This window comes from Xenopus tropicalis, chromosome 2 (assembly GCF_000004195.4).
Source record: "Xenopus tropicalis strain Nigerian chromosome 2, UCB_Xtro_10.0, whole genome shotgun sequence".
NCBI classification, from domain to species: domain Eukaryota; kingdom Metazoa; phylum Chordata; class Amphibia; order Anura; family Pipidae; genus Xenopus; species Xenopus tropicalis.
The window spans coordinates 34,694,044-34,719,635 of NC_030678.2; the positions used below are offsets into that span (position 1 = coordinate 34,694,044).

A 25,592-nucleotide genomic window follows, 5' to 3' on the forward strand; every position below is an offset into this window, starting at 1 on the left:
TTCTTGACAGCTTGGCTATTGAACAGAAATCTTCTTATTTCTTGCTCCTACCCATATGTGCCTTAATGCAGCCACGTGCATGCACCTCAATGCCTTCTGTGAGGTAAAATCTGACCATTACCTATTAATATACAGACTCCTTGTTTAGTATCATTAGAGGGCGAAATACAAATGTTGTAGTCTGTAACTCTCTGCACTACAATGTATTGGACTGCCAACCTGAAATACAAAGGATCTTAATGGCCTACATCAGCACAACTGAAGGTCACTATGGTGAGCCTTTCTGAGCAAGTTAGGGCTAAATGGACCAGTAACTAGTGCTAGTGCTAGTGATTTGCGGGTCAGGAAAAACTCAACCTTTAAAAAAAACAACTCAGCACCTGAACCTAACTCGCAAAATGTTGCCATTATACTACCCATAACCGCAACTTTATGCTCTGTACACTACTTGCATTAAGTCAGGAAACTGCAGGAGCAGAGAATGCACTTCCCTAGTCTGACACACACTCAACCCACAACGATCGCCTAAATTTCAACCATAACCCACTCAACCGAGTGAAACCCGCGGGTCCCATGGGTTGCAGGTCAACCCACACATCACTCGTAATTGCCCCTTCTATTCAGAGCAATCCACAGCATACAGGTATAGGATCTATTATCTGGAATGCTTGGGACCTGAACCTGGTATTTCTTAGATGAGCAGTCTTTCCATTATTTGGAGCACCATTTCTTATGGCCACTAAAACAATAACGACAATAAACATTGCATTTAACAATTAAAAAATTGAATTTTAAATACTAAAGATAAACAAATAGAATCATTGTACCACCATAGATTTTATTTTCCATCTTATTATCACAGGTATAGGATCTATTATTTTATCTTTCTGTAATTTGGATCACCATACCTTGAAGGAATATTGTCATGGGAAAACATGTTTTTTTCAAAACGTATCAGTTAATAGAGCCAAAGAAAAGAGTAAAGGTGACAGACAAGTGGAGGTTAGACATTGATACTATTGTTGAGGGGCACTAAAACAAAAATACAACTGATTCAGCATGGAACTGGACCTTGTGACATTTGCAAAATTCTATAGAGATATGAAATATCTGCATCACTTTCTGACCTCTACAATAATAAGCCAGGAAAAGATGGTTTCTTTTCTTGTGGCACTTTACTGTATCACGGAGGGCGACTAAAAAACTAAGGAACCCTGAATCCCTTTTTTACTTTGCCAACAAGAGGTATCCTACAGCCTATGTCATTGTACCTCAATGCCTACCAACCAAATAGAGATATAGCCGGATACTGGATAAAGTATGGGATCTATCATCTTGAATTTTTTTATCCAATAATATCCAAAACCACAGAAAAAGCATTTTCAATGGAGTTCTATTTAAGCAACTGAATAACATTTTCTCTGTATAGGTATGAGATCCCTTATCCGGAAACCTGTTATGCAGAAAAGTGACAAATTACAGGAAGGCCATGTCCCATAGACTCCATTTTAAGCAAACTATACTATTTTTATAAAATTCTATTTAATAAAAAAAACCTTCTACTTGATGGCAACTAAGCTGCATGAATTCATATTGACGGCAAAACAATCCTGTTGGTTTAAAATGTTAAATGATTTTTAGCAGCCTTAAAGGGATACTGTCATGATTTTTATGGGGTACTTTTTATTTCTAAATTACACTGTTTACATAGCAAATAATTTACTCTACCATTTAACATTTTATACGAAGGTATTTTTTTTTTAGTTGTAATATTGGTGTGTAGGCACCATCTCAGTGCATTGTGCCTGAGCTTTCCAGGATTTGGTTCAGTATTCGGCCAGGATTCGGCTTTTTTTGTCGGGTTTGGTTTTGGCTGGTCCTGGCCAAACCCCAATTAGCATATGCGAATTAGGATTTGGAAGTGTTAAATGTCGCCATGTGAACACGGAATTGGAATTTTTTTTGCCATACGTGCCTTGGTTTGTTTGTGTGCACTGTGAATCCGCCCAGGAGGCAACCCTTAATTCTCAAAATGGCAATTTTCTATTTAGAATTACCCAATAGCACATACTACTAAAAAAAGTATATTTTTATGAAAATGGTTTATTTAGATAAAGCAGGGATTTAAAAACTCTTCTGGGGCAGGGACTGATGTGATTGGTATATAGTCTTTTTAAAGCAATGTGGAATTAGTTGGCGCTATACAAAAAAGTATAGGATCCGTTACCTGGAAACCAGTAATCCAGAAAGCTCTGAATTACGGGAAGGTCATCTCCCATGGATTCCCATTGGATTTTAATCAAATAATTCAAATTTTTTAAAATGGCAAAAGGAAGTTATGGCATTGTTTTTCAAAGCTAGCCATGTTAATGAGTTCTTTTCGACTTTTCTTCCTTTTTTAATGCAGAACTCTGTGTTAGTTCTCTAAGTGTTTCTGGCACCAGCACATATTTACCAGCATCTGTTAAATGTGGGACTTTATTGCACAATAAAGCCAGGAGCTGCACCTCCGCTATATAAAAGCCACAAGAAGATGAATGTGCTCTCGCTGCTCTCTTGTAAATGAGAACAAGTGCTGCCATTGTAATACAGGATAGAAACATCCTCTAATCTAGCGGTTTGTACAGTTCTGAGCCTGTTTTTATCAGCGCTCTGGAGGAATTTTGGCCCACTCATCTTTGCAGAATTGTTGTAATTCAGCTTTATTTGAGGGTTTTCTAGCATGAACCGCCTTTTTAAGGTCATGCCACAACATCTCAATAGGATTCAGGTCAGGACTGTGACTAGGCCACTCCAAAGTCTTCATTTTGTTTTTCTTCAGCCATTCAGAGGTGGATTTGCTGGTGTGTTTTGGGTCATTGTCCTGCTGCAGCACCCAAGATCGCTTCAGCTTGAGTTGACGAACAGATGTCCGGACATTCTCCTTCAGGATTTTTTGGTAGACAGTAGAATTCATGGTTCCATCTATCACAGCAAGCCTTCCAGGTCCTGAAGCAGCAAAACAACCCCAGACCATCACACTACCGCCACCATATTTTAATGTTGGTATGATGTTCTTTTTCTGAAATGCTGTGTTACTTTTACGCCAGATGTAACTGGACACGCACCTTCCAAAAAGTTAAACTTTTGTCTCGTCGGTCCACAAGGTATTTTCCCAAAAGTCTTGGCAATCATTGAGATGTTTTTTTAGCAAAATTGAGACGAGCCATAATGTTCTTTTTGCTTAAAAGTGGTTTGCGCCTTGGAAATCTGCCATGCAGGCCATTTTTGCCCAGTCTCTTTCTTATGGTGGAGTCGTGAACACTGACCTTAATTGAGGCAAGTGAGGCCTGCAGTTCTTTAGATGTTGTCCTGGGGTCTTTTGTGGCCTCTCGGATGAGTTGTCTCTGCGCTCTTGGGGTAATTTTGGTCGGCCGGCCACTCCTGGGAAGGTTCACCACTGTTCCATGTTTTTGCCATTTGTGGATAATGGCTCTCACTGTGGTTCGCTGGAGTCCCAAAGCTTTAGAAATGGCTTTATAACCTTTACCAGACTGATAGATCTCAATTACTTTTGTTCTCATTTGTTCCTGAATTTCTTTGGATCTTGGCATGATGTCTAGCTTTTGAGGTGCTTTTGGTCTACTTCTCTGTGTCAGGTAGCTCTTCTACACTCGCCCTTCATTCAGCACATTGGTACCAACACAAAGGGGTAGATAATCTGCCTTCCTGGCTTATTTGTACAAACAGTGAATGACCGATGTAACAGTAGCTGCTGTGAAAGCAGAATGGAACCAGAGGAATTGATCAGGGGCTGGAATCTGCATTGGAGCAGCGAAGGCTGTGTGCCATCGTGCCGTAACTCCTAAGCCACTTCTATTTCAGGAATGTAGGTTTAGTGAAGCTGCAAAGCGGCTTACCATTCGCTTGCCAGCAGTCAATCAGCATTTGCAAATAAAAGGATGAAGAGGCCTCTTGATGCAAATGGTCGCAAGTGCCCAGCTGGAGCAAGAGGAACATTTTTCTACTTTCCTGACAGCAGAACACTGTCAGTCATCATCCTCTTTTATTCGTGCAGCTCAGGTGTAGGCTTTCTGGGCTCTTTTGTTTTGTGTAAATATCCAGTTTTTAAATGAAACATATTGGATAAGCAAAAAACCCTAATCATGTAGGTGCAATTATAAATAACATATGGTGCTGGTTTCACTTTGGGCTAAAATTAATGCTATCTGAGAAAATGGCCCCTTTATTGGAGCTCCCTATAAATGCTCTCAGGTCTGTCCTGTTTCAAATGACGTGTGGGCATTTTTAGAGAAAAACTTGACCCTCACCCAACTCTAACCTGCCCGTTCCCAACCTGAACCCCACCCAACCCGGCTACTCCCCTCTATTTATAGACCAGCACCACCTATCAGGTCAGCCTAGTTGCTGATTGGACGTGCTGCAGGCCCCCCTTCACAGCCTGGGGAAGGAGGCAGCAAGAAGTGGAACAGATGAGGGGGACTAGTAGGGTTTTTGCAGAAAATTTTTAATAAAACGGCCCAAAACACTACTTTAGAGAACATACCTTCTATGTTTAGATGAGTACAGTTCATTGACACAATATTGTTTTTCACACAAAATGTCCCCTTTTTCGCCTAGAAATCTAATTTTCCGTTTGTGAACATGTGCCTTTATATAAATGATTGTGTGCCCTCACTGCAGGAAACTTGTGCCACGTACTGTATATCAGGAACCCTTCATATGTTATGTGACTGAGCAGCTCATCTTGTTTTTCTAATCCTTTCAAGGTCTCTAATTATTTTGACTAATTAAAGTGCAGTTTCAGTGATTTGCTATTTTTATGCTTCCGCAGCTCATGGTATGGTGATAATGTTTAAGCCTTTATATACACCAGTTCAGTCAGGGTAGTTCGTTGAATCGCCTCTGTACTGTGTGTTTATATTGATACACAGTCTACTTCTAGATATTTACCCATATCATATTGCATTCTTGGAACGCTGTCATTTTAGTTTTAAATAAAAGCAGCCATCCCCTTTCCTACCCAAAAAAAGTTTTCTTTATGTTCCCATGGCAGGTATTTTAGGAAAATGTAACACTCCAGTTTTGGCATAATTAATTAAGAAGCAGATTTATCAAATTTGTGCAATTTTTGTGGAATTTTCTACCACAAAAACTCACAAATGAAAAAAGCATGAATGTTGACTTACTGTATGTATTGAAAGATCTGAATTAAAAAAGCACAAACAAATAAAACTGCAGAACGAATACAGAAACCATCCTTGTTTTCAGTAAAACCTTTGTGTACTTACAAACCAAAACCTATAAAACCACAAATTATATAAAGATTGTTACAATTTGCCTACAACAGTTCCCATTGACTTCTTCATGATCTCTCCTCAAACCCATGCAATTTTGGGATAGTAAAAGAACAACTGAAGAAAGAAAACTGCAATTAATATCATTGTAATTTCTCCTGGTTTAAGTTGCCCTAGTAGAGGCTGACACACTGGTTTGGAAAGTTTCTGCTATTCTGCTAGTGCCACTTCTGCTATGTTACTGAATTCCAATAATGGGTATTGGATGGGGTGAGTGTCAGTGAGTGTGTGAATTGCAGGGTTCTTGCTTCTCTTCTTGCAAAATATACTTCTTCAGCCCTTGGGTGACACAACTTCCGCGCCATGATTCAGGCAGGTAACAGGGCGTTTGGCACATACAGATGTTTTAGGCTGGGTAGTTGGTCTGAGCAGGTTACAGACAGCCCAATTGTGGGTGCAGGCCCACTCAGTTAGACCTGTGCAAGACTGAAGTTGGGGGCTGTTATGATAGAGGAGCTACTATAGATCTAGGCTAGAACCTGTCATCCCTTTGCCACTTTCTACCCAAGCCTCTCTGCTCACTACCAAGCCAGCAACCACTGCACCAGGCACTAGCCCTGCTGTGCTCTCCTTCTTGGTCCAAGGTCCGTGCCTAGGGTCCTAGTGCCCCCCTAGCACTTGCATATTCTGCCTAATCTTGTTATATCCTGCTATAGGCTGAATTTTATATATCTGAGCTCATTAGCCAGGCTCTTCAGTCACCTTGAGATCCCACCTAACATTAAGAATATAACAGATGTCTGGAGACTGTATGAAGATAATGCTCTTATTTCTGTAATGGCTGGTCAGGCTCAGGCTATACAACCACATTAATACTTGCTGGCAACATGATATTACATGCCCATGGCCTTAAGGCATAAATATAGGGAGGTGTGCATGTGTTTGTGCGTATACACTACAACTTTGCTGGAAAAATGGCATATATATAATATAATATATATATCCACAAAACGATCCGCACTCCAGATTTCACCTTGAATCTCTATGAAGTTATGCCCGGGTGCAGCTTGGGAAATATCACATATTCAACAGCTAATAAGCACACTCCAGGGTCTTAGCTTAAAAACTTGATCTTTATTCCAATATTGCCATCTGATCAACGTTTCGGCTCCAGCCATCTTGAGAAAGGCTCTAGGCCGGAGCCGAAACGTTGATCAGATGGCAATATTGGAATAAAGATCAAGTTTTTAAGCTAAGACCCTGGAGTGCGCTTATTAGCTGTTGAATGAATATATATATATATATAAGTCTGAAAGTTCAAGCACACCAAACAAAAAAACAAAAAAGCATTAAACCTGGGTGCTATCCAAGCTCAGCAATACACAAAATCAAAAATACAGATGCACACCAGGTAACTTTCTCTTGGCATCCTTATAAAGAAAACAGGCCGACGTTTTGGTCCCCATCTCAGACTTGGTCTTGAGAAAGGTCCGAGATGGGGACCGAAACGTCGGCCTGTTTTCGTTTCACAAACATGGATTGATGAAATAAATAAATGACTAATTAAATCTGTTTTTCCTCAAGCAGTAATTACCCATACAGGGCAACTTGCATACTCCCATTCCAAGTCAGTGGGCAGAAGTAGTAGTGCTTTAAATGTTTTTGTTGCTTCTTTGCCATGGAATATATGAAATCCTGTCGAAAAACTAAAAAGTGTTTTAGAAGTCACAGTGCTGTCATTAGGGTTTACCATGCCATATTTATATATAAAAAAAAAAGTTAGCTTGTAGATTTGGAAGTGGAGTTTCAGTGTTTTTAAAGTTATTTGTAAATGTAAATTGCAAAACAATGTTTCTCCCTTTCTGTTGCCTCCTTCTGACTCAACAATGTAGCAGAAGTCTATTTTCCTTCATTTCTGTTAATCTTCTACTTCATTTCAGGAGTCAGAAAAAGCAGAGCAGAGAAATAAAACAGCCAGACAGATGTGATCTAAATAACCACTATGAGTAAATTATTTTTTCATGGGTTTGGTTGTGACTTTAGTTTAGTGTGATATGTTTGGGCCCCTCTAAATTTTTGGTTATAGCTGGAAAATTTTCTATTTTTTCAGATTATTACACACTTAATTGTGCAAATTATATTTGCCTCCTTACCTGCTTTGTTGCATGGTACAGTTCACACTGGCATTACCAATTCATATTGCACAGACCCTAGGGGTTACACAGCTGGAAATGCTGAACTATTTCTGTGGAAGCATGTATGTGTGCCTTGGCGTGTTTGTGTGCACCATGATTCGTATGATCCCAGGAGGCGGCCCTTAGTACTTAAAATGGCAGTTTTCTATTTAGGATTACCCAATGGCACATACTGCTAAAAAAATATTTTTATGAAAATAGTTTATTTAGATAAAACAGGGTTTAACATATAAGCTGTGTTTTGCAATGTATTTTTATAGAGACCCACATTCTGGGGTATAGTTTTCCTTTAAAGCGGATGTCCACCCCAAAAAGGCATTAGGAAAGAAAATGTAATTTTAAGCAACATTTACAATATACACTCATTACAAATGGTCAGTGATTTTAAGTGTATTTGTAAATGTAATTGTGACTGAAAGTAGTTTGTCGGGTCTCTCCTCTGTTTTCTCTGACTACCAAATTGTATTGCTAGCCAGCTTTTCTCAAGCCAAAACTCTAATTCTAGGAATTCTAGAGTATTTTAGCTCAACATGCTTTTGCAACATGTATTTTAGCTCAACATGGGGCAAATTTGCCCATGGGCAGTAACCCATAGCAGCCAATCATTGATTGGCTCATTTTAGCCAGCCACAGGTAGAACAGTGAATGCAACAATTGGTTGCCAGTGGTTACTGCCCATTGGCAAATCTGCCTGATGTTGATAAATGGCCCCTGAGCAAAAAAATACAATGAACAGTACCTTGAGTGGTCAGGGGCCACGTGAAGACAGAGCTCACCTTGAGTATGCAGTGCAGTTTTGGGCTCCAGTCCTAAAGAAGGATATTAATGAGCTGGAGAGAGTGCAGAGACTGCAACTAAACTGGTAAAGGGGATGGAAGGGTTAAACTATGAGGTTAGACTGTCGAGGTTGGGGTTGTTTTCTTTGGAAAAGAGGCGCTTGCGAGGGGACATGATTACTCTGTACAAGTACATTAGAGGGTATTATAGGCAGATGGGGGAGGTTCTTATTTCCCATAAAAACGATCAACGCACCAGAGGTCACCCCTTTAGATTAGAGGAGCTTCCATTTGAAGCAGCGTAGGTGGTTTATCACAGTGAGGGCAGTGAGGTTGGGGAATGCCCTTCCTAGTGATGTTGTGATGGCAGATTCTGTCTATAATGCCTATAAGAGGGGCCTGGATAAGTTTTTTTGAACAAGCAGAATATCCAAGGCTATTGTGATACAAATATCTGCAGTTAGTATTAGTGATTGTATATATAGTTTATGTATATGAGTGTATAGATTGGTAAGTATAGGTTTGTGTGTGCTGGGTTTACTTGGATGGGTTGAACTTGATGGACTTGAATGGTCTTTTTTCAACCCTATGTAACTATGTTACTATACAGCCTATGATAGAACTCACCAGGGCATCTTCAGGTGGCCATACATGGGTAGATGTAAACTGCTGATTCAGGTCCTTCCGCTTTGGAAGCTTATCTGCCCATGCATGACAGGCCTCCCTGAAAGATATCTGGCCAAAAATTGACCAGATGTCAATTGGACGGGCTTGATTCTTCTGTCGGCTTGAGGACCGCATTAAGACCTTCACTGGTCCAGTTGGGAAGACCCTTACCTGACCAGGACCCACTGACCTGCAACCCGACCCACACCCGCCACTCTGGTATGCCCCCATCCCAGACCCACAGCCTGACTCTACTTACCTTTTGGTCACTCCAGAGACTGATCAACCAGGTATGACTAAAAAATAGCATTACCATCAGTGGTGGGAGTGTGGGAATACTTCTGACTTCTGACAGGCAGTGTTATAAGATAGCTGTGACCATAGCGGGAATGGTGGCTGGTAAGCATGAATGGGCAGAGACTCTTGAGGACAGGAGGTTGAAGGTCATGGTAAGATCTCACTGAGTGGTTTAGAGGATACTTATGTGAAGGAAGTGGTGTGGGAGTAGCTGTTAATGTTAGGATGTTTCATGCAGAAGGTCTGGTAGCAGTGAAATGAACCGTAATGAGGATGAATGAGCAGACTGGACTAATATAATGTGTAAAAGATGCAAAGTTTGCCTGCTGGGTTCACAGGCTCCTTGCAGCCTCCCAATAATTCTTAATTAATGAACGTGCAGTTCTACGCAAGGTTCCAATATACATTAATTACAAATTGTCAGACCTTGGTATTTGTTAATATTGCAATTTAAATTACTTGACTGCACGGCTAGTTCCGACTCTTGAAGCAATTTAGTAGAATGCAACTCTCCTGCAGGCAAGAATTCAGTTCCAACAATACATGCTTCTGTTTTCAGCTGGTGGCTGCTACATAGTTTTCAGCAAATACAGTGTCATCCAGTGGCCTAAGAGGTCACTGTAGAATAATTATTACACAATTACCTGTATCTTTTGTAACCCCCTACCCGTATTTTGTTTAATCACTGTTCTTCTATCTCATATTTGTCCTTTTGTATCGAGAATTCTGCTTTCTTCCCTCCCCAGTGCTTCCTCTTTTTCTATAATAACTATGTTTTGTTGTCCATTATTTTGTTCCTATTTTGGCTGTTGCTATGTTGCTTGATATTCCTTTCATCCATATACAGAAACAATAACTACTCCATAGAGATATTGCTGTGGGGGAAAACAGGAGTGAGGGGTCAAAATATTCATTTTTCAAACTGAAGCATTTAAAGAACCGTCTGTGCAACTCAACAAGTTGTCAATACAAGTCTTTGTGACAAATACTTATTTTTATAAATCTAATTAATTACATTTATGCACAAAGTTTTATGTAAATTACTGAAGGTAAAAAAAAAAAGTAAATTTTTGTGTTTTTTGTATGCTTACCCATTCACCCATTGGTGATTTTCTGGGTAGTGCTGGCCATACATTATAAGATCCATTCATTTGTGAAGTGGCCAATATCGGGCTGATCTGATCGTTTAGCCCTAAGGCCAAAAGATCAGATCACCACAATGGGAATAAAAGCTGTTGGCTCGCGTGAACAAGCCAATGTGGTCAGACAGGAAAATCAAATCAACACCTGCCCGATTTTCAGCCAGATATTGGTCAAGTAGGACTGTGGGAGGGCCCCATACTCTGGCAGATAAGCTGCCAACTAACAAATTGGTATCTTAAATCTGCCCTTGTATGGCCACCTTTACAGACACCAAATGAAGGCGGAATGCAATCATTAAAAGGAAGCAGCCGGTGCAATGTACAGGGAGGAATAGAAGTAATGGAACAAAGGGTTCATTATTTTTAATCCACGTGTTTCAATGAGTCATGTGACACAAAGGACATCACTAAGCACTGATTATAACTGATAACAGTCCCGAACACTATTTACGGGGATATATTTTCATAATAATGTTTTATATCAGAATTTAGCTGCAGTCTCCTGTTTCAGGAACCCTATATTTTTTTCCTGTCTTACCGTTTTATTGATTGAAGCTATTTTTTACTCCCATCCAGATTACCTGTGTACCCCTGAAGAAAACGTTTACAAAATAGACTTTACCAGATTTAAAATTCGTGACATGGAGTCTGGAACGGTGTTGTTTGAAATTACCAAGCCACCAGCATCAGGTATGTACAGAATTATGCTGATTCTAGCAAGGGATAGAATCTCCCAACACACAGACATGGGGAACCCTTACACAAATGTGAATATACACTTGTATTGTAAATGTATTTGTTTGCTCAGCCTTGGGAGGAAGCCTGTGGCAATAACACTCCCCACCCAGGAAGTGCTTTATCAGATTATTATACTGCGTGTCATGTATTTCATGTAAAGCTAAATCCATTATGATCGTAAAAATGGTTGTGTCTAGTCACGCAGTGCCGTTTAATGCCATTTAAACCAAACAATAAAATTTCATTACAATGCTGCTACTGCTATAGTATGCTATTTTCAAACCGGACTGGCTCCATGGAAAATATCCCATTCTGAAAAGAAGAAGTGATCACAGCTGGGTAGTTATTATTATTATTATTATTATTAACAATTATTTATAAAGCGCCAACATATTCCGCAGCGCTGTACAATAAGTGGGTTTCATACATTGGACATACAGAGTAACATATAAAGCAATCAATAACCAGTACAAGAGGTGAAGAGAGCCCTGCCCAAAAGAGCTTACAATCTACAAATGTAGCACCTTACTAGAATCAGAGCTTTTCAGAAATGTGTATTTTATATTATTATATATAATATATTATTTTGATATTTTATTTGGCAGTGGGCAGTAACCCATGGCAGCAAATAAGATGTTTGCTTTCAACCTGCAGCTGCCCAGTGTTTATAAATGAGCACCCAATATTTTCAACCCGCCTGGCACCCAGAATTTCCAGGCTGACACACTGCTGAGAAGGGAGTTCTACTCACAATGATCAGGATTGTAACTGTTGTAACACTTGACCTATAGGCTTAATTTGGGACTTTATGCAATGCAATGAAGTGAGTCATAAATCCTTGAATTAGAAGATACAGGGTTGTTACAGAAATAGTTTTCCATTGTAGTCATAGCAATCATTGCTAACTGATGGGTTTGGGTATATTACCGTTCCAAGAGGGACTTATGCACATATTCCTTGTCTGTTAAGTAGCAGGCTGGATTTGTTTTCCTTTTGTCTGAATGTACCATTGGATGTTTGTTGGGAACTTAAAGCTGGTCATATGCAGAAAGGTCCACTCGTTTGGTGAGGACTCTATACAAGTGGACCAATCTAAGCGCATATGCACTTCTCACCCTGATCATCATCTGGCTGCTTATTGTTTGGGCAGGCCTGTCTGAAGGCCCCGGGCACTGCTGATAAGCTGCCCACTCCGTGACCGTCAGCAGCTTTTATCTGCCCATGTAAGGCCACCTTAACCTGCTGTTGGGATATACTGATGGTGTTAAATAACCAGGCACAGATTGCTTTTACAGATTAACCAAACCCGCCAGAAAGCTGCGCTTCTAAAGCTGTGTTAAAGGGGTTGTTTAGCTTTATTTTAAAGGAACAGTAACACCAAAAAATGAAAGAGCTTTAAAGTAATGAAAATATAATGCACTGTTGCCCTGCACTGGTAAAATTGGTGTGTTTGCTACAGTAACCCTACTATAATTTATATAATAAGCTGCTGTGTAGCCCCGGGGGCAGCCATTCAAGCTGGAAAAAAGGAGAAAAGGCACAGGTTACATAGCAGATATGTTATGTAACATAACAGATAAGTTCTGTAGAATACAATAGTGTTTTATCTGTTATCTGCTATGTGCCTGTGCCTTTTCTCCTTTGAATGGCTGCCTCCATGGCTACACAGCAGCTTATTTATATAAATTATAGTAGACTTTCTGAAGTAAACACACAACTTTTACCAGTGCAGGGCAGCAGCACATTATATTTTAGTTACTTTTATACACTTTCATTTTTTGGTGTTACTGTTCCTTTAACTTTTACTATGATTTAGACAATGATTAGATATTCTGAGACAACTTGCAGTTGGTCTTCATTTTTTATAGTTTTTTTTGGTCATTTAGCTTTTGGTTAGCAATTTGGTATTTTAGCAGCCATCTGGTTGCCAGGATCTTATTTTCCCTAGCAACCAGGCAGTGGTTTGAATAAAACTAGAATAAGTACAGGTGATTGAATAGAAAGATAAGTAATAAAATTGTAGCTTTGCAGAGCAGTAGTTTTTTACCTGCAGTGACCACCCAATTGAAAGCTGGGTAGAGGTAGTAGAGAAAGGCAAATAACCCAAAAACCATTAAAGATAAATAATGAAGACCAGTTGCAAAGTTGCTAGGTATAGGACATTCTATAACAGTGATCCCCAAACAGTGGCTTGTGGGCAACATGTTGCTTACCAACCCCTTGGATCCTTGCAATGTTGTGGCAAGCTAAATTCCCTTATATAGCATTTCATTAGATAGCACATTTTATGTTTTAGAACGTGACCACGGCGATAAAAAGGATGCTGATCCTAATGCTGGCAGATTTGTCCGATACCAGTTCACTCCAGCTTTCCTGCGACTGCGCCAAGTAGGAGCAACGTAAGTGCCTAGAAAGATCACTCTTATAAGCAAATGCTTGCTCTTCTGCTATGAGAGAATTTGCAAGTAGGTTCAGGTAATGTAAATACAAACTATGTGCGATAGTTGTTTTCATTTCCTTTATGGCTTAACTAAGAACATGCAGTTCTGCACATGAAAATCAGTATATTAATCTAAGTATGAGGAGAGAATAAATAAAAATGGAACATTTATGCAATGGTTTGCATGTAAATTAGAGTTCAACTTTTATGGATAATATATTTCATTCTCCATAATGGCACTAGCTATGAAAATAGTGTTACATACAACAGACTCATATTGTGCTTAATGTGAAAGTCTGCCTGGGCCACATGAGGTTGGAGGCACCAACGAGTATTTTACTTCAACTGGTCCTGGGCCAGGCAGGGGTATAAGTATAGTGAGAGCATTGCATAACAACTCTGTCATTAAATGTACTTGCTCCTTCCTATAGTTGCTCTGGGCACCACTCCTTTCTGTCTTCTGTTTGGAATCGTGTGCCGCAGCACCTACTAACGCATGGGTACTCTGGAGCTACTGCCACCTCTGGACCAGGAGGTAGCTCCAGGGTTCCCCTCGTGCCCTCTGTCAATTGCCACAGCACAGTTGTGCTAAAGGAATAGGGCACACACGTCATGGCAAACACCAGAAATGATGCCCGAGAACACCAGATGACAGGCAGGCTTAGAAAATACTTGTCTCGGTTGCAACCCTTATGCAACAGACACAGTTGTGTCCATTATTACAAAAGAATGTAGTTGCATTGTGTATTATATGCTGTGTTACGAGATCCACTGGTTTTAGAAAAAGAACATTTGCATTGTGGCTCAAAACTGCACTTTACTCACTGCACTTGTTGACATAAATGAGCCCTTTTGTGTAGCAGCCTCTGACTGATCACAAAGTCTGCGTTACTGAAGCAAACATGTATCTTTTATATTTATGTATGTATATATTTTATTGCAGAGTTGAATTCACAGTTGGTGATAAGCCCATTAATAACTTCCGCATGATTGAACGGCATTATTTTCGTGAGCAGCTATTAAAAAGCTTCGATTTTGAATTTGGCTTCTGTATCCCCAGCAGTAAAAACACTTGCGAACATATCTATGAATTTCCACAGCTCTCTGAGGATCTAAGTAAGTTATTTCTCTACGTAAGTATTTAGAAATATATCTGTTCCTCTCTGTGGTTATATTTTATTTCATATAACAAATGCAGTCTGATTCTCCGTGAATCAGTGCAGATTTCAACTTCAAAATAGGCCCTGGCATTTCAAGTACACAGAGGCCCAAACAGCCCCCCACCAGCCCAATAAATAGTGACTGTCTATGGCATCTTACAGCAGCCCCTCTGGCATTTGCCAGAACCCACAGATTGCCAGAATTTGTGTAATTTTCCAACCTTCATAAGATGTCAACTGAGAACTCCATTCTCACTGTATTTTCATAAGCCTGAATAAATATTGAGGGAAAATGCCTGCCAGCTGTTTGGTTATTCTTTTAGGGTGAATAGGCAATAGAACTTGGCATGTAAGGCTGACATATCCACCATTTGTGTGCAAGCTTCTACCCTGAGACTGTAAGATAAAGAATTAGATGGCTTAAAGTACATTTTTGCCAAATAAATCTGTACTCATAATATTCTGTAACATTCTGGCAATGGAAGGTCCATTTTGTTTGAGATTGATGTTTAATAAATATTGCAAAATAAAAATCTTGTTTCCCCTTTTTTTTCTCATTCTATTTTGCAGTTCGCGAAATGATTCTGCACCCATATGAGACACAATCGGACAGTTTCTACTTTGTGGACAACAAACTTGTGATGCACAACAAGGCAGATTATTCATATAGCGGAGGTCCGTGATCCCCAAAAATAGCACGAGCGAGAAAGCATCAACAGCAGTCCCCTTTCCCCATAGCAGTTACGTAAGGGATAACACCCACTTTCCGTAGGCAAACAATCCAGGAAACAATATACTGTTTGCAAGTAGGAGATTTTTGGCTGTACCCCAGTCTTTGTAGCACATTCAGATAGTGCAAGAATCGTCAAACTGCAAAATCTGAGGCAGTGGACTTCATCAGCCCTTCCCAACATGAATGTGGGATAAGGATAAACCTAAATAAATACTTCTCTCTTGCTCCATATAAAGGGTTGTTCTCCTGGAACAAGGACTCTTGCATCTTATCTAAGTCTTCTTAGGACCAACCTTTCTCATATGACAGGCTTGTGAGTTCTTCATCAATATTCTTGCCTCTATCTAAGAGAAGAAAGGACAAAAAAATCATTCAGTAGTTTCTTTTTTTACTAAATGTCAGCTTGGGAAAAAAACATTGTTATCAAGGAAATCCAAGCCAAAGATTTAATCAGTTCTTCCTCTTTGGGCTTGCACTTGTTAGGATTCTTGTTATTCTCTAGGCATTAAGTATTGTTTGACATTTTCCCATTCATTTCTAATGAGATGGCTATTACACAAAAAACAAACACAAAATTGTGCATAGATCGTTAAGGATTAAGTGTTCCATCCATGATTGCAAATTACATTATTATTGAGTCCAGCCTAGTTACCTATGAGTCTGAAGCAATGAGGCCCATCCAAGGTAAAACCTGATCTGATATATTTGAAATAAGTTTTGTTTACGGTTACACTGTATTGTGCAGAAATAACAATATTAGCAATGTAATCCATCATGGAGACTAGAACGGAGTACAATCAGTAACAACCTGTGAGCAATTGTTTGTTTTTTTCCTTTATTTTTTTTTGTCTTTAATTTAAATATCACCAAGAAGCGCTGCATATTTATTTCAAATGGTCCGGTCCTCCTCCTGGGGAACAAGCTCACAGAGGCAAGTATTTTTTTTTTCTTTTTTTGATTGCAGTAAATGCACATTTAGAATTCCAGTCAGTTGAGCAATAATTCCATGTATAATACAATATCATGAAGATTGTGAATAGCTTCAATTTTGGAGGTCTTTTTCGTTTCTTCTTCCTCTTCTTGATGATGATGATAACTACACAATTTATTTTTAAAAAGAAAAAATGCTGTGGCACCTATATTGGGAAGAGGAGAAGATCTCCAGATGCATTGGAACAGCTATACAGATTTCCAGTAAATATGATCAAGTCCAGCCATTAGTATCTTCTCTGACATTTTTGTAATGAGCTTCCAAAATGCTGCAGCTGTGCTCTTGGTGTTGGGGCAGAATAAATGAATTGCTGTATATTTTATGAGACCATCAAATGTAAATAAGCATTTATATTTAAGGATTAACCTCACCAAAACCAATTAACATACATTGATAAAAAAAAAAACCCAATTCCAGTTCTCATTGTTTTTTTAACAATATGACTTTATCATCATGTATTTTCTTTCTTTAGAACAAATTTATTGTATTTTGCTGACCTGGAATTTCAGATTTCTTCCTTGAAACATGTTTGACGATGCTGCGAGATATTCCGCTAACGGACATTTAAATAACTAGTTTATAATGCAGGTAAATGGCTGTCCCTACAGTGCATACGTACGGCTGGGTAACGATGAGACCGAAGAAAGAATTCACTTTTGATATTTCATTATTTTAATAACTGTCACTTATCAAATGCATATTTTTCACTTTACCGAATCCACCATTTTCTGTATAAATAAGGAGGGAGTCTTTACAGCTGCAAGTTGTAGATATTTCTATGTATAATTATAAATAAAGAATGTCTGTCTGTTTGAGGATTAAGTAGAATGTAATATGTGCACTTCAGATAATTGTTACTGTAAGTATCATAGATTTTAACAAAGTACCGCCACCAGCTTGGTAGAGGGGTCATTTCAGTCTTGTTTGTGTTCTGACTTAATTATAGTAAACTTTTGTGAAATGAAACCAATATTGTGTGAGAAGTTCATTTATATTTTGAGGTAAATCTCCAAACCTTAAGTCTGCTAAAACTCATTTAAACATTTAATTAAACCCAGTAGGGCAAATTATATCTTAGTTGGGATCAAGTGCAAGGTACTGTTTTATTATTATTATTATTATAGAGATAAATTGAATCATTTTTACAAATATAGAAAAAATTAGAACTATTAAAATTGAGTTTATGGGAGATGGTCTTCCTGTAATTCGGAGCTTTCTGGATAATGAATGTATGTACTCTGCAAAGATAGCAATGTAGGGCTGGGGTATCTGGGGGCCGCCATCTCAAGGAGGACCCATGTCTCCCCTCCCATCACATACTGCCCCTGCCGCCCCACCTCAGCTGCTGCAAACTGATTTCTCCATTCCAGTCCCTTGCCGGTAACAGGACTGGATTTTCTCCCAATGCCCCGCAGCCCCAGTCCAACACTGAGAGAAAGAAAAAGTGCTGTCATCCTTTGCTACAGATAGATCTTTAATATTTTTTTTAGTAAAAATGAAGGAATATATAATGTTGTACGCTGGAGACCATATCTGCTAGTAACTATTGCTGGTCGGGACCAGTAGAACTGTTTTATTTGTATTTGCTTCTGGAAACTTGCATCAGCCATCCCCTTATGGTCTCTAACACTTTCCATGTCCCTTCTCAAACACCCTGAGTAATGGAGTATTTGAATACTATAAATTCAATTTCACAGCATATAAATATCCACCTGCAGTATGGAAAGGCAAAACCTCTAATTAAAGACAAAAGAAAAAAGCAACGAGGGACAAAGGAGAGGGGGAACAGCTCTGGGATCATAATATAAAACTTATTCCTGTTGCTTATAAAAAGCAATTTCATCACATACTTTAGATGTAAAATGCTGCAAATTTACAGCAAACGTATAACCTTCCATGGCAGGACCTTACGATTCTACAGCATAATTGTGCAACGATGGGGATACAGGGGTTTGTGAGTGAGACTAAGCAGAGTGGGCTTAGTAAAACTGAGCAGAGTGCTGGAGAGTGTAGGCAACAGCCTGAAGACAAGGCAGCTCATGCCGGGTAAAGGTGGCCATACATGGGCCGATTGTATCTGCTGATATCAGTCCCTTAGACCGATTTGGCTGCTTATTGGCCCGTGTAGGGGCACCAACGACAGGCTTGCCCCACTGACCAGATCAGGCAGGTTAAAAAATTTAGTTGGATCGGGGACCGCATCAGCTCATTGATGTGGTCCCCGAACGACTGTGCCCATTGCTGTCGTTTTAATTTGGTAGTTTGGCCCCAGGGCCAAATGACTGATTTAGCCAAAATTCGCCGATATCACCAACTCGCCAAGTGAGCGGATCTTAACGTGTATGGCCACCTTTAGAGTCTGGCGGGGAGGATCATACAGTAGCTGAGGAACAGGCCAGGGTCAAACCAAAAGTGTCACAGAAACAATATTTGGATGGTTCAAGAACAGTAGGGGAGCTAAAGTCATCAAAGGCTGATGGTACCTAGCTAAGAACCCCTAGGCTGGTGTCCTTGAATAAGCAGAGTGCATGCGAAAATCTCTTGGCCTCCAGATGCACACGCGCGCGGAGCAACAACATATGTACAGATGCACACGCGCGGAGCAACAACATATGTACAGATGCACACGCGCGGAGCAACAACATATGTACAGATGCACACGCGCGGAGCAACAACATATGTACAGATGCACACGCGCGGAGCAACAACATATGTACAGATGCACACGCGCGGAGCAACAACATATGTAAAGATGCACACGCGCGGAGCAACAACATATGTACAGATGCACACGCGCGGAGCAACAACATATGTAAAGATGCACACGCGCGGAGCAACAACATATGTACAGATGCACACGCGCGGAGCAACAACATATGTACAGATGCACACGCGCGGAGCAACAACATATGTACAGATGCACACGCGCGGAGCAACAACATGTACAGATGCACACGCGCGGAGCAACAACATATGTACAGATGCACACGCGCGCGGAGCAACAACATATGTACAGATGCACACGCGCGGAGCAACAACATATGTACAGATGCACACGCGCGGAGCAACAACATGTACAGATGCACACGCGCGGAGCAACAACATATGTACAGATGCACACGCGCGGAGCAACAACATATGTACAGATGCACACGCGCGGAGCAACAACATATGTACAGATGCACACGCGCGGAGCAACAACATATGTACAGATGCACACGCGCGGAGCAACAACATATGTACAGATGCACACGCGCGGAGCAACAACATATGTACAGATGCACACGCGCGGAGCAACAACATATGTACAGATGCACACGCGCGGAGCAACAACATATGTACAGATGCACACGCGCGGAGCAACAACATGTACAGATGCGCACGCGCGGAGCAACAACATATGTACAGATGCACACGCGCGGAGCAACAACATATGTACAGATGCACAGGGCAGTGCCATTACGTACGCACACCCTTACATCTGTGCAAAACCATGCCAGACGCAAAGATGGAGCAGACAGGTGAGTCTCCTGACATGGGACTTAAAAGCTCTAAAAACCTAAATGAAACAATTTTTTTATTCGCAATTGATTTGATTTATTTTTCTCATTTGAATATGCAAATTAGTTTTTAGATTTGATTTGAGATTTGGGCATATTTTCTGGAAAGGTTCAGTATTCGCACAGATCCAAACATGATGAATTTGTTGCATCAATTAAAAATTGCCTGAAGGTTCTTGAATTATATTAAGGCCCATGGGTACATTCCCGTATACTCTGCACCCCCACAGTGTTTGCTTTGAGCTTACAGGAGGCACATTGTTACCTATATACTCACCTCCATGCATTTCTCACACGTCACAGGCCTAAATGCACAAAACAGTCCATTATTGGACCTGAATGTATCAATACACTAATACAATACACTAATATGGAGTTACAGTTACATGTTTATTTATCTATTATTTTGCCCACTTATATTTCATAGGGATTTGTACATAAAACACTGCACTAGTAGTACATTATGAACATTAGTTTTTTTGTTACTGAATGTAATAGCAACATTTCCTCCACTAGGGGGACCAGATGCCTTATTTTATTAAAGCTTTCGGAGAAACACATGAAGATAAATGATCTTAAGAAATATAATAATGAATAAAATCACTTGGAAACTCACCTTGTTTTTCAGGCTCATTGCTGCAAATAATTAGTTAAAAAAGGAGCACATAAACTTGGTTACCCCAACCAGTCCCCCCAAGTATATTACGGGAGTAGTCGCTCGTGCATTCGCTCTCAGGCCTGAAGGTTGGGTGTGTGTTCCACTAGCAGGACTCACGTCAAGGCCTAAAAGATCAGGTCTCAAACCCAATGTCATTTGCTCTAAAAAGAAAAAGTCAAGAAGTTTAAGTTCCATCAAGAATTACAGTCAGACTAGTACCTCAGTGGTGAAGGCTTTTCTGTTGAAGGGGAATAAGTCAGTTAGTTCTAGTTATGGTTGCCTCCTTTTCTTGAAAAAAGGGAAATATTAACCTTCTTATTAAAGGGCTTGGTCACCTTTTGAGTTAACTTTTAGTATTATCTAGAGAGTGATTTTCCAAGACATTTTGCAATTGGTCTTCATTTTTTTATTTGGGTTTTTGTATTCTTCTTTGGAATTTTTAGCAGCTATTTGATTGCTATGGTCCAAATTACCCTAGCAACCAGGCAGTGGTTTGAATGAGAGACAGAGGTATTAACAGGAGCGTGTCTGAACAGAAAGGCAAGTAATACAAACTAACACTTAAATTAAAGCCTCACAGAGCAATTTGTTTGTTTTTTTTGGCTGCTGGGGTCAGTAACCGCCATTCTGGAAAGAGGCAGAATAAGGTAAATAGTAAAAAAAACAAAAACCTTAATATGAAGACCAATTAAAAAGTTGCTTAGAACTGGCCATTCTACAACATACTCCAATTGAGCTACCCCTTTTATAACTGGCATAGGACATCATTTGCTGTGGCAGCCGTAGTCTATATCCTCAGATTTACTATTCAGATACATAATCTTGTATTTTATAAGCAATGCTGCCGTGATCAACCAACTTCGGCTGCTTATTTTATATTTTATTCTTATTTATGTCACAGAAGGACCCCTGAACCCCATCATCAAGCAGTAACACCACATGTTCCTGGACTGTCGGCCTTGAGAAGAACTGATTAGACAGCCATGCATTCTGATTTCTCTCTGCTCTCATGGGGTCACAGGCCGTGTTTGCCAAGATCTGCCTTTATGATGAAGTTACAAACAAGAAGATCCCAGTTTGTTGGCCCAACTCAGGAATATGCAGTCATTTCCTCCTGGGTCCACATAATTGGGTAGACTTGAATGGGCCAACAAATTAAGACCTGCTTGTTTTTCAGCCGAGTTTACATAGACCATTGATGTGGATGAGACTAGACCAGATATCGGAGCAGATGAGCCAATCATATCAGCTTGCACAGCAAACTTTATGATTTCATCCAATTCTCTATCTATTTTCTATTTCATGCTATCTGAATTTGAAGCCTGTGCATAGGCTTTCAGAATATCACCCTCTACTATCATGTAGAAGATGATATTCTGAGACAATTTGCTGTTTGAATTATTTAGCTTTTTGTTTAGCAGCTCTCTGGTTTAGAATTTCAGCAGCTATCTGGTTGCTATGGTCCAAATTTCCCTAGCAACCAGGCAGTTATTTATATGAGAGACTAGCATATGAACAGGAGAGTGCCTGAATAGAAAGATAGGTAGCAAAAAAGTGATAATAACAATTGTAGACTTGCAGAGAAAAACTTTATGGGCTGCTGGAGTCAGCGATCACCATTTGGAAGCTGAAAAGATTCCAAAGAAGAGGGCAATTAATTTAAAATCATAAAAATAAATAAATAGTAAAGACCAATTGAAAAATGATTAAGAATTGCCCATTTTATAACATACTAAAGGTTAGCTTGAAGATGTGCAGCCCCCTTATATCTAGTCCCGGTGCAGTCGTATACATTGGTTGGCAGGCAGCTACTTTTCTGGGATAATAATGTTCTCTTCCTATATCATTGTTCTCCTGATTCCCAGGATCTAGTAAATGTTATAATCTGGATTAAGGTGTGTATCAGTATTCACATCATGAATTTTTTTATTTGGGGTAGACTACTCCATAATTAAAATGGGATCACAATTGAAAACAGGTGTCGTAAAACAGAGAGTAATAAAAACAGAGATAAATAATTAATCACGTTCTTGATTTAATTCTATTTGTTTTGAATTTAGGTTTTGACTTATCCAACCGGTTTCCAGCTTTTCTGTATGTGTGAAAGTGCCTTAACGCTCTGTTTTTAATGGAGCAGAATGGAGCTTCCCTGTAGTCCCTTTACATGCTCACATGTACTTCCCAGGGAGCAGCCAGTGTGACTCAGGAATGAGCAGCACCATCCAGTCCCCCAGGGCCCAATTCCATGTGTGCTGTGCCAGTTACCCACCCAGGCACTCCATTACATTGTCCTATGACTACACAGGTCTGGCTGGTTGCTATGGACAAATTCAACTGTGTGACAGTATTATTATTATTATTATTATTATTAACATTTATTTATAAAGCGCCAACATATTTCGCAGCACTGTACAATAAGTGGGTTTCATACATTGTCACGGAATGATCACTGATATACACTTATAAAAATATAATTGGCAACAGATTAATGCATGTCTCTGATGCTTATGTGTATCCTTAAAGGGATACTGTCGTGATTTTTATGGTGTACTTTTTACATAGCAAATAATTCACTCTACCATTGAAAATTTTATTCTTGAACCAAAAAATTTATTTTTAGCTGTAATATTGGTGTGTAGGCGCCATCTCAGTGCATTGTCCCTGAGCCTGAGCTTCTCCTATTCCCATGTAACTGGAGGAGTCCCAAGCCGGACTTGGATTTCTTACTATTGAGTGCTATTCTGATACCTACTGGGCGCTGCCATCTTGCTCTCTTCCCATTGTTCTGCAGATCGGCTGCTGGGGGGGGTGATATCACTCTAACTTGCAGCGCAGCAGTAAAGTGTGACTGAAGTTTATCAGAGCACAGGTCACATGGCTGTGGCACCCTGGGAAATGAAGAATATGGCTAGCTGTTGAATGGCCAGATTACAATGCAGGATTCTGCTGTAGAAGCTCTATTATCTGATGCGTTTTGACAAAAACATGTTTTCCCATGACAGTATGCTTTTAAAGTCCCCGTCAGTAGAACATGTCACAATGTTGTTGGTATCATTCAACTTAAATCTTGACAGAAAGTCGTCAGGATATCCCAAGATTTTATCTGCTCTCCTGTAACTTTTAAATTAAGGGTTCGCATGACATAGACTTTAAGCTCTTTTGGGCAGGGCCCTCTTCACCTCTTGTATCGGTTATTGATTGCTTTATATGTTACTCTGTATGTCCAATGTATGTAACCCACTTATTGTACAGCGCTGCGGAATATGTTGGCGCTTTATAAATAAATGTTAATGTAATGTAATAAAATAGACATTAATATTACGCTGAGAAAACTTCTCATTGGTTTTCATTTAGTTATTTAGCTGTTTGCTCCGCAGCTCTTCAGTTTGGAATTTCAGCTGCTACTTGGTTACTAGGGCCTTGTTTACCTTAGCAACCAGGCAGTTGTTTGATTGAGAGACTGGAATAGGAATAGGTAAGGTACTGAATAGAAAGATAAGCAATAAAAAGTAACAACAATAATAAAAAGGTAACCGCACATAAATAGTTTTTTCTCCCATTTGAAAGCAGGAAAGATGTAGAAGAGAAAAGAAAATATAAAAAAAAATATAAAATAAATAAATAAATAATGAAGACAAATTGCAAAGTTGCTTGGAACAAAACATTTTATAACATACTAAAAGTTAAAAGTGAACCACCCCTTTAATACACATGGTAAAAGTCAGCTCCCAATGCTGATTACTCTCTAAAGCAGTCGTGTCGGGGGATTGGGGTTGTCAGTGTATTATTACTCAGTTATTAGTGTGACCAGAAGCATGACTTGTTGATAACAAGTTGTCTAATGCCAGGCAGTGTCATTCTGTGGCTACTAAAGCAAATAAAGTGCTGTCTTGTATAAAAAAGGGCATTGACTCAAGGGATGAGAACATAATTTTGCCCCTTTATAGGTCCCTGGTAAGGCCTCACCTTGAGTATGCAGTGCAGTTTTGGGCTCCAGTCCTTAAGAAGGATATTAATGAGCTGGAGAGAGTGCAGAGACTGCAACTAAACTGGTAAAGGGGATGGAAGATTTAAGCTATGAGGTGAGACTGTCGAGGTTGGGGTTGTTTTCTCTGGAAAAGAGGCGCTTGCGAGGGGACATGATTACTCTGTACAAGTACATTAGAGGGGATTATAGGCAGTTGGGGGATGTTCTTTTTTCCCATAAAAACAATCAACGCACCAGAGGTCACCCCTTTAGATTAGAGGAAAGGAGCTTCCATTTGAAGCAGCGTAGGTGGTTTTTCACGGTGAGGGCAGTGAGGTTATGGAATGCCCTTCCTAGTGATGTGGTAATGGCAGATTCTGTTAATGCCTTTAAGAGGGGCCTGGATGAGTTCTTGATCAATCAGAATATCCAAGGCTATTGTGATACTAATATCTACAGTTAGCACTAGTGGTTGTATATATAGTTTATGTATGTGAGTGTATAGATTGGTAGGTGTGGGTTGGGTGTGCTGGGTTTACTTGGATGGGTTGAACTTGATGGACACTGGTCTTTTTTCAACCCTATGTAACTATGTAACTATGTACTATGTAACTATGACAATAAAGTCAGCAGATAAAAAGATATCTGCGCAGTCTGGGAGTTTAGAAGACATTATGTTAAGTAAGATCAGGCCTTGTGTGGCCACCAAATGCAATTTATCCCCTTACCCACCTTTTGCTACTGTAAAGGGTTTGCACATGGATGTGTATAATAAACAGCTATAAATTAACAATAATATCAACAAAACATATACAGGTCCCTTATCTGGGACTTGGGGGGGGGGGGGGTTCCAGATAAGGGCTGAAATGTCCAAGGTCACAAACAGATTCTTACTTGGACCTTACGCTTAAAGTACAAGGAAGCATAAAATCACTACAGACTGCCATTTGCAGTACAAAAGTATATCAGAGC

The 25,592-nt window shown here is 39.7% G+C and overlaps 1 protein-coding gene across 2 annotated transcripts in view; it reads left to right on the forward strand.

Annotated features, from left to right (window-relative positions):
• Positions 1–17,401, forward strand: part of unc119 (unc-119 lipid binding chaperone) — a 33,250-nt gene extending 15,849 nt beyond the window's left edge. For both annotated transcript variants that reach the window (XM_002937145.5, XM_031896675.1), the window contains exons 3-6: positions 10,950–11,063; positions 13,408–13,510; positions 14,495–14,667; positions 15,282–17,401. In XM_002937145.5, coding sequence (XP_002937191.2) covers positions 10,950–11,063; positions 13,408–13,510; positions 14,495–14,667; positions 15,282–15,394 — 503 coding nt within the window. In that variant the 3' untranslated portion in view covers positions 15,395–17,401. The remainder of the gene's footprint in view (positions 1–10,949; positions 11,064–13,407; positions 13,511–14,494; positions 14,668–15,281) is intronic.
• The last annotated feature ends 8,191 nt before the right edge of the window (positions 17,402–25,592 follow it).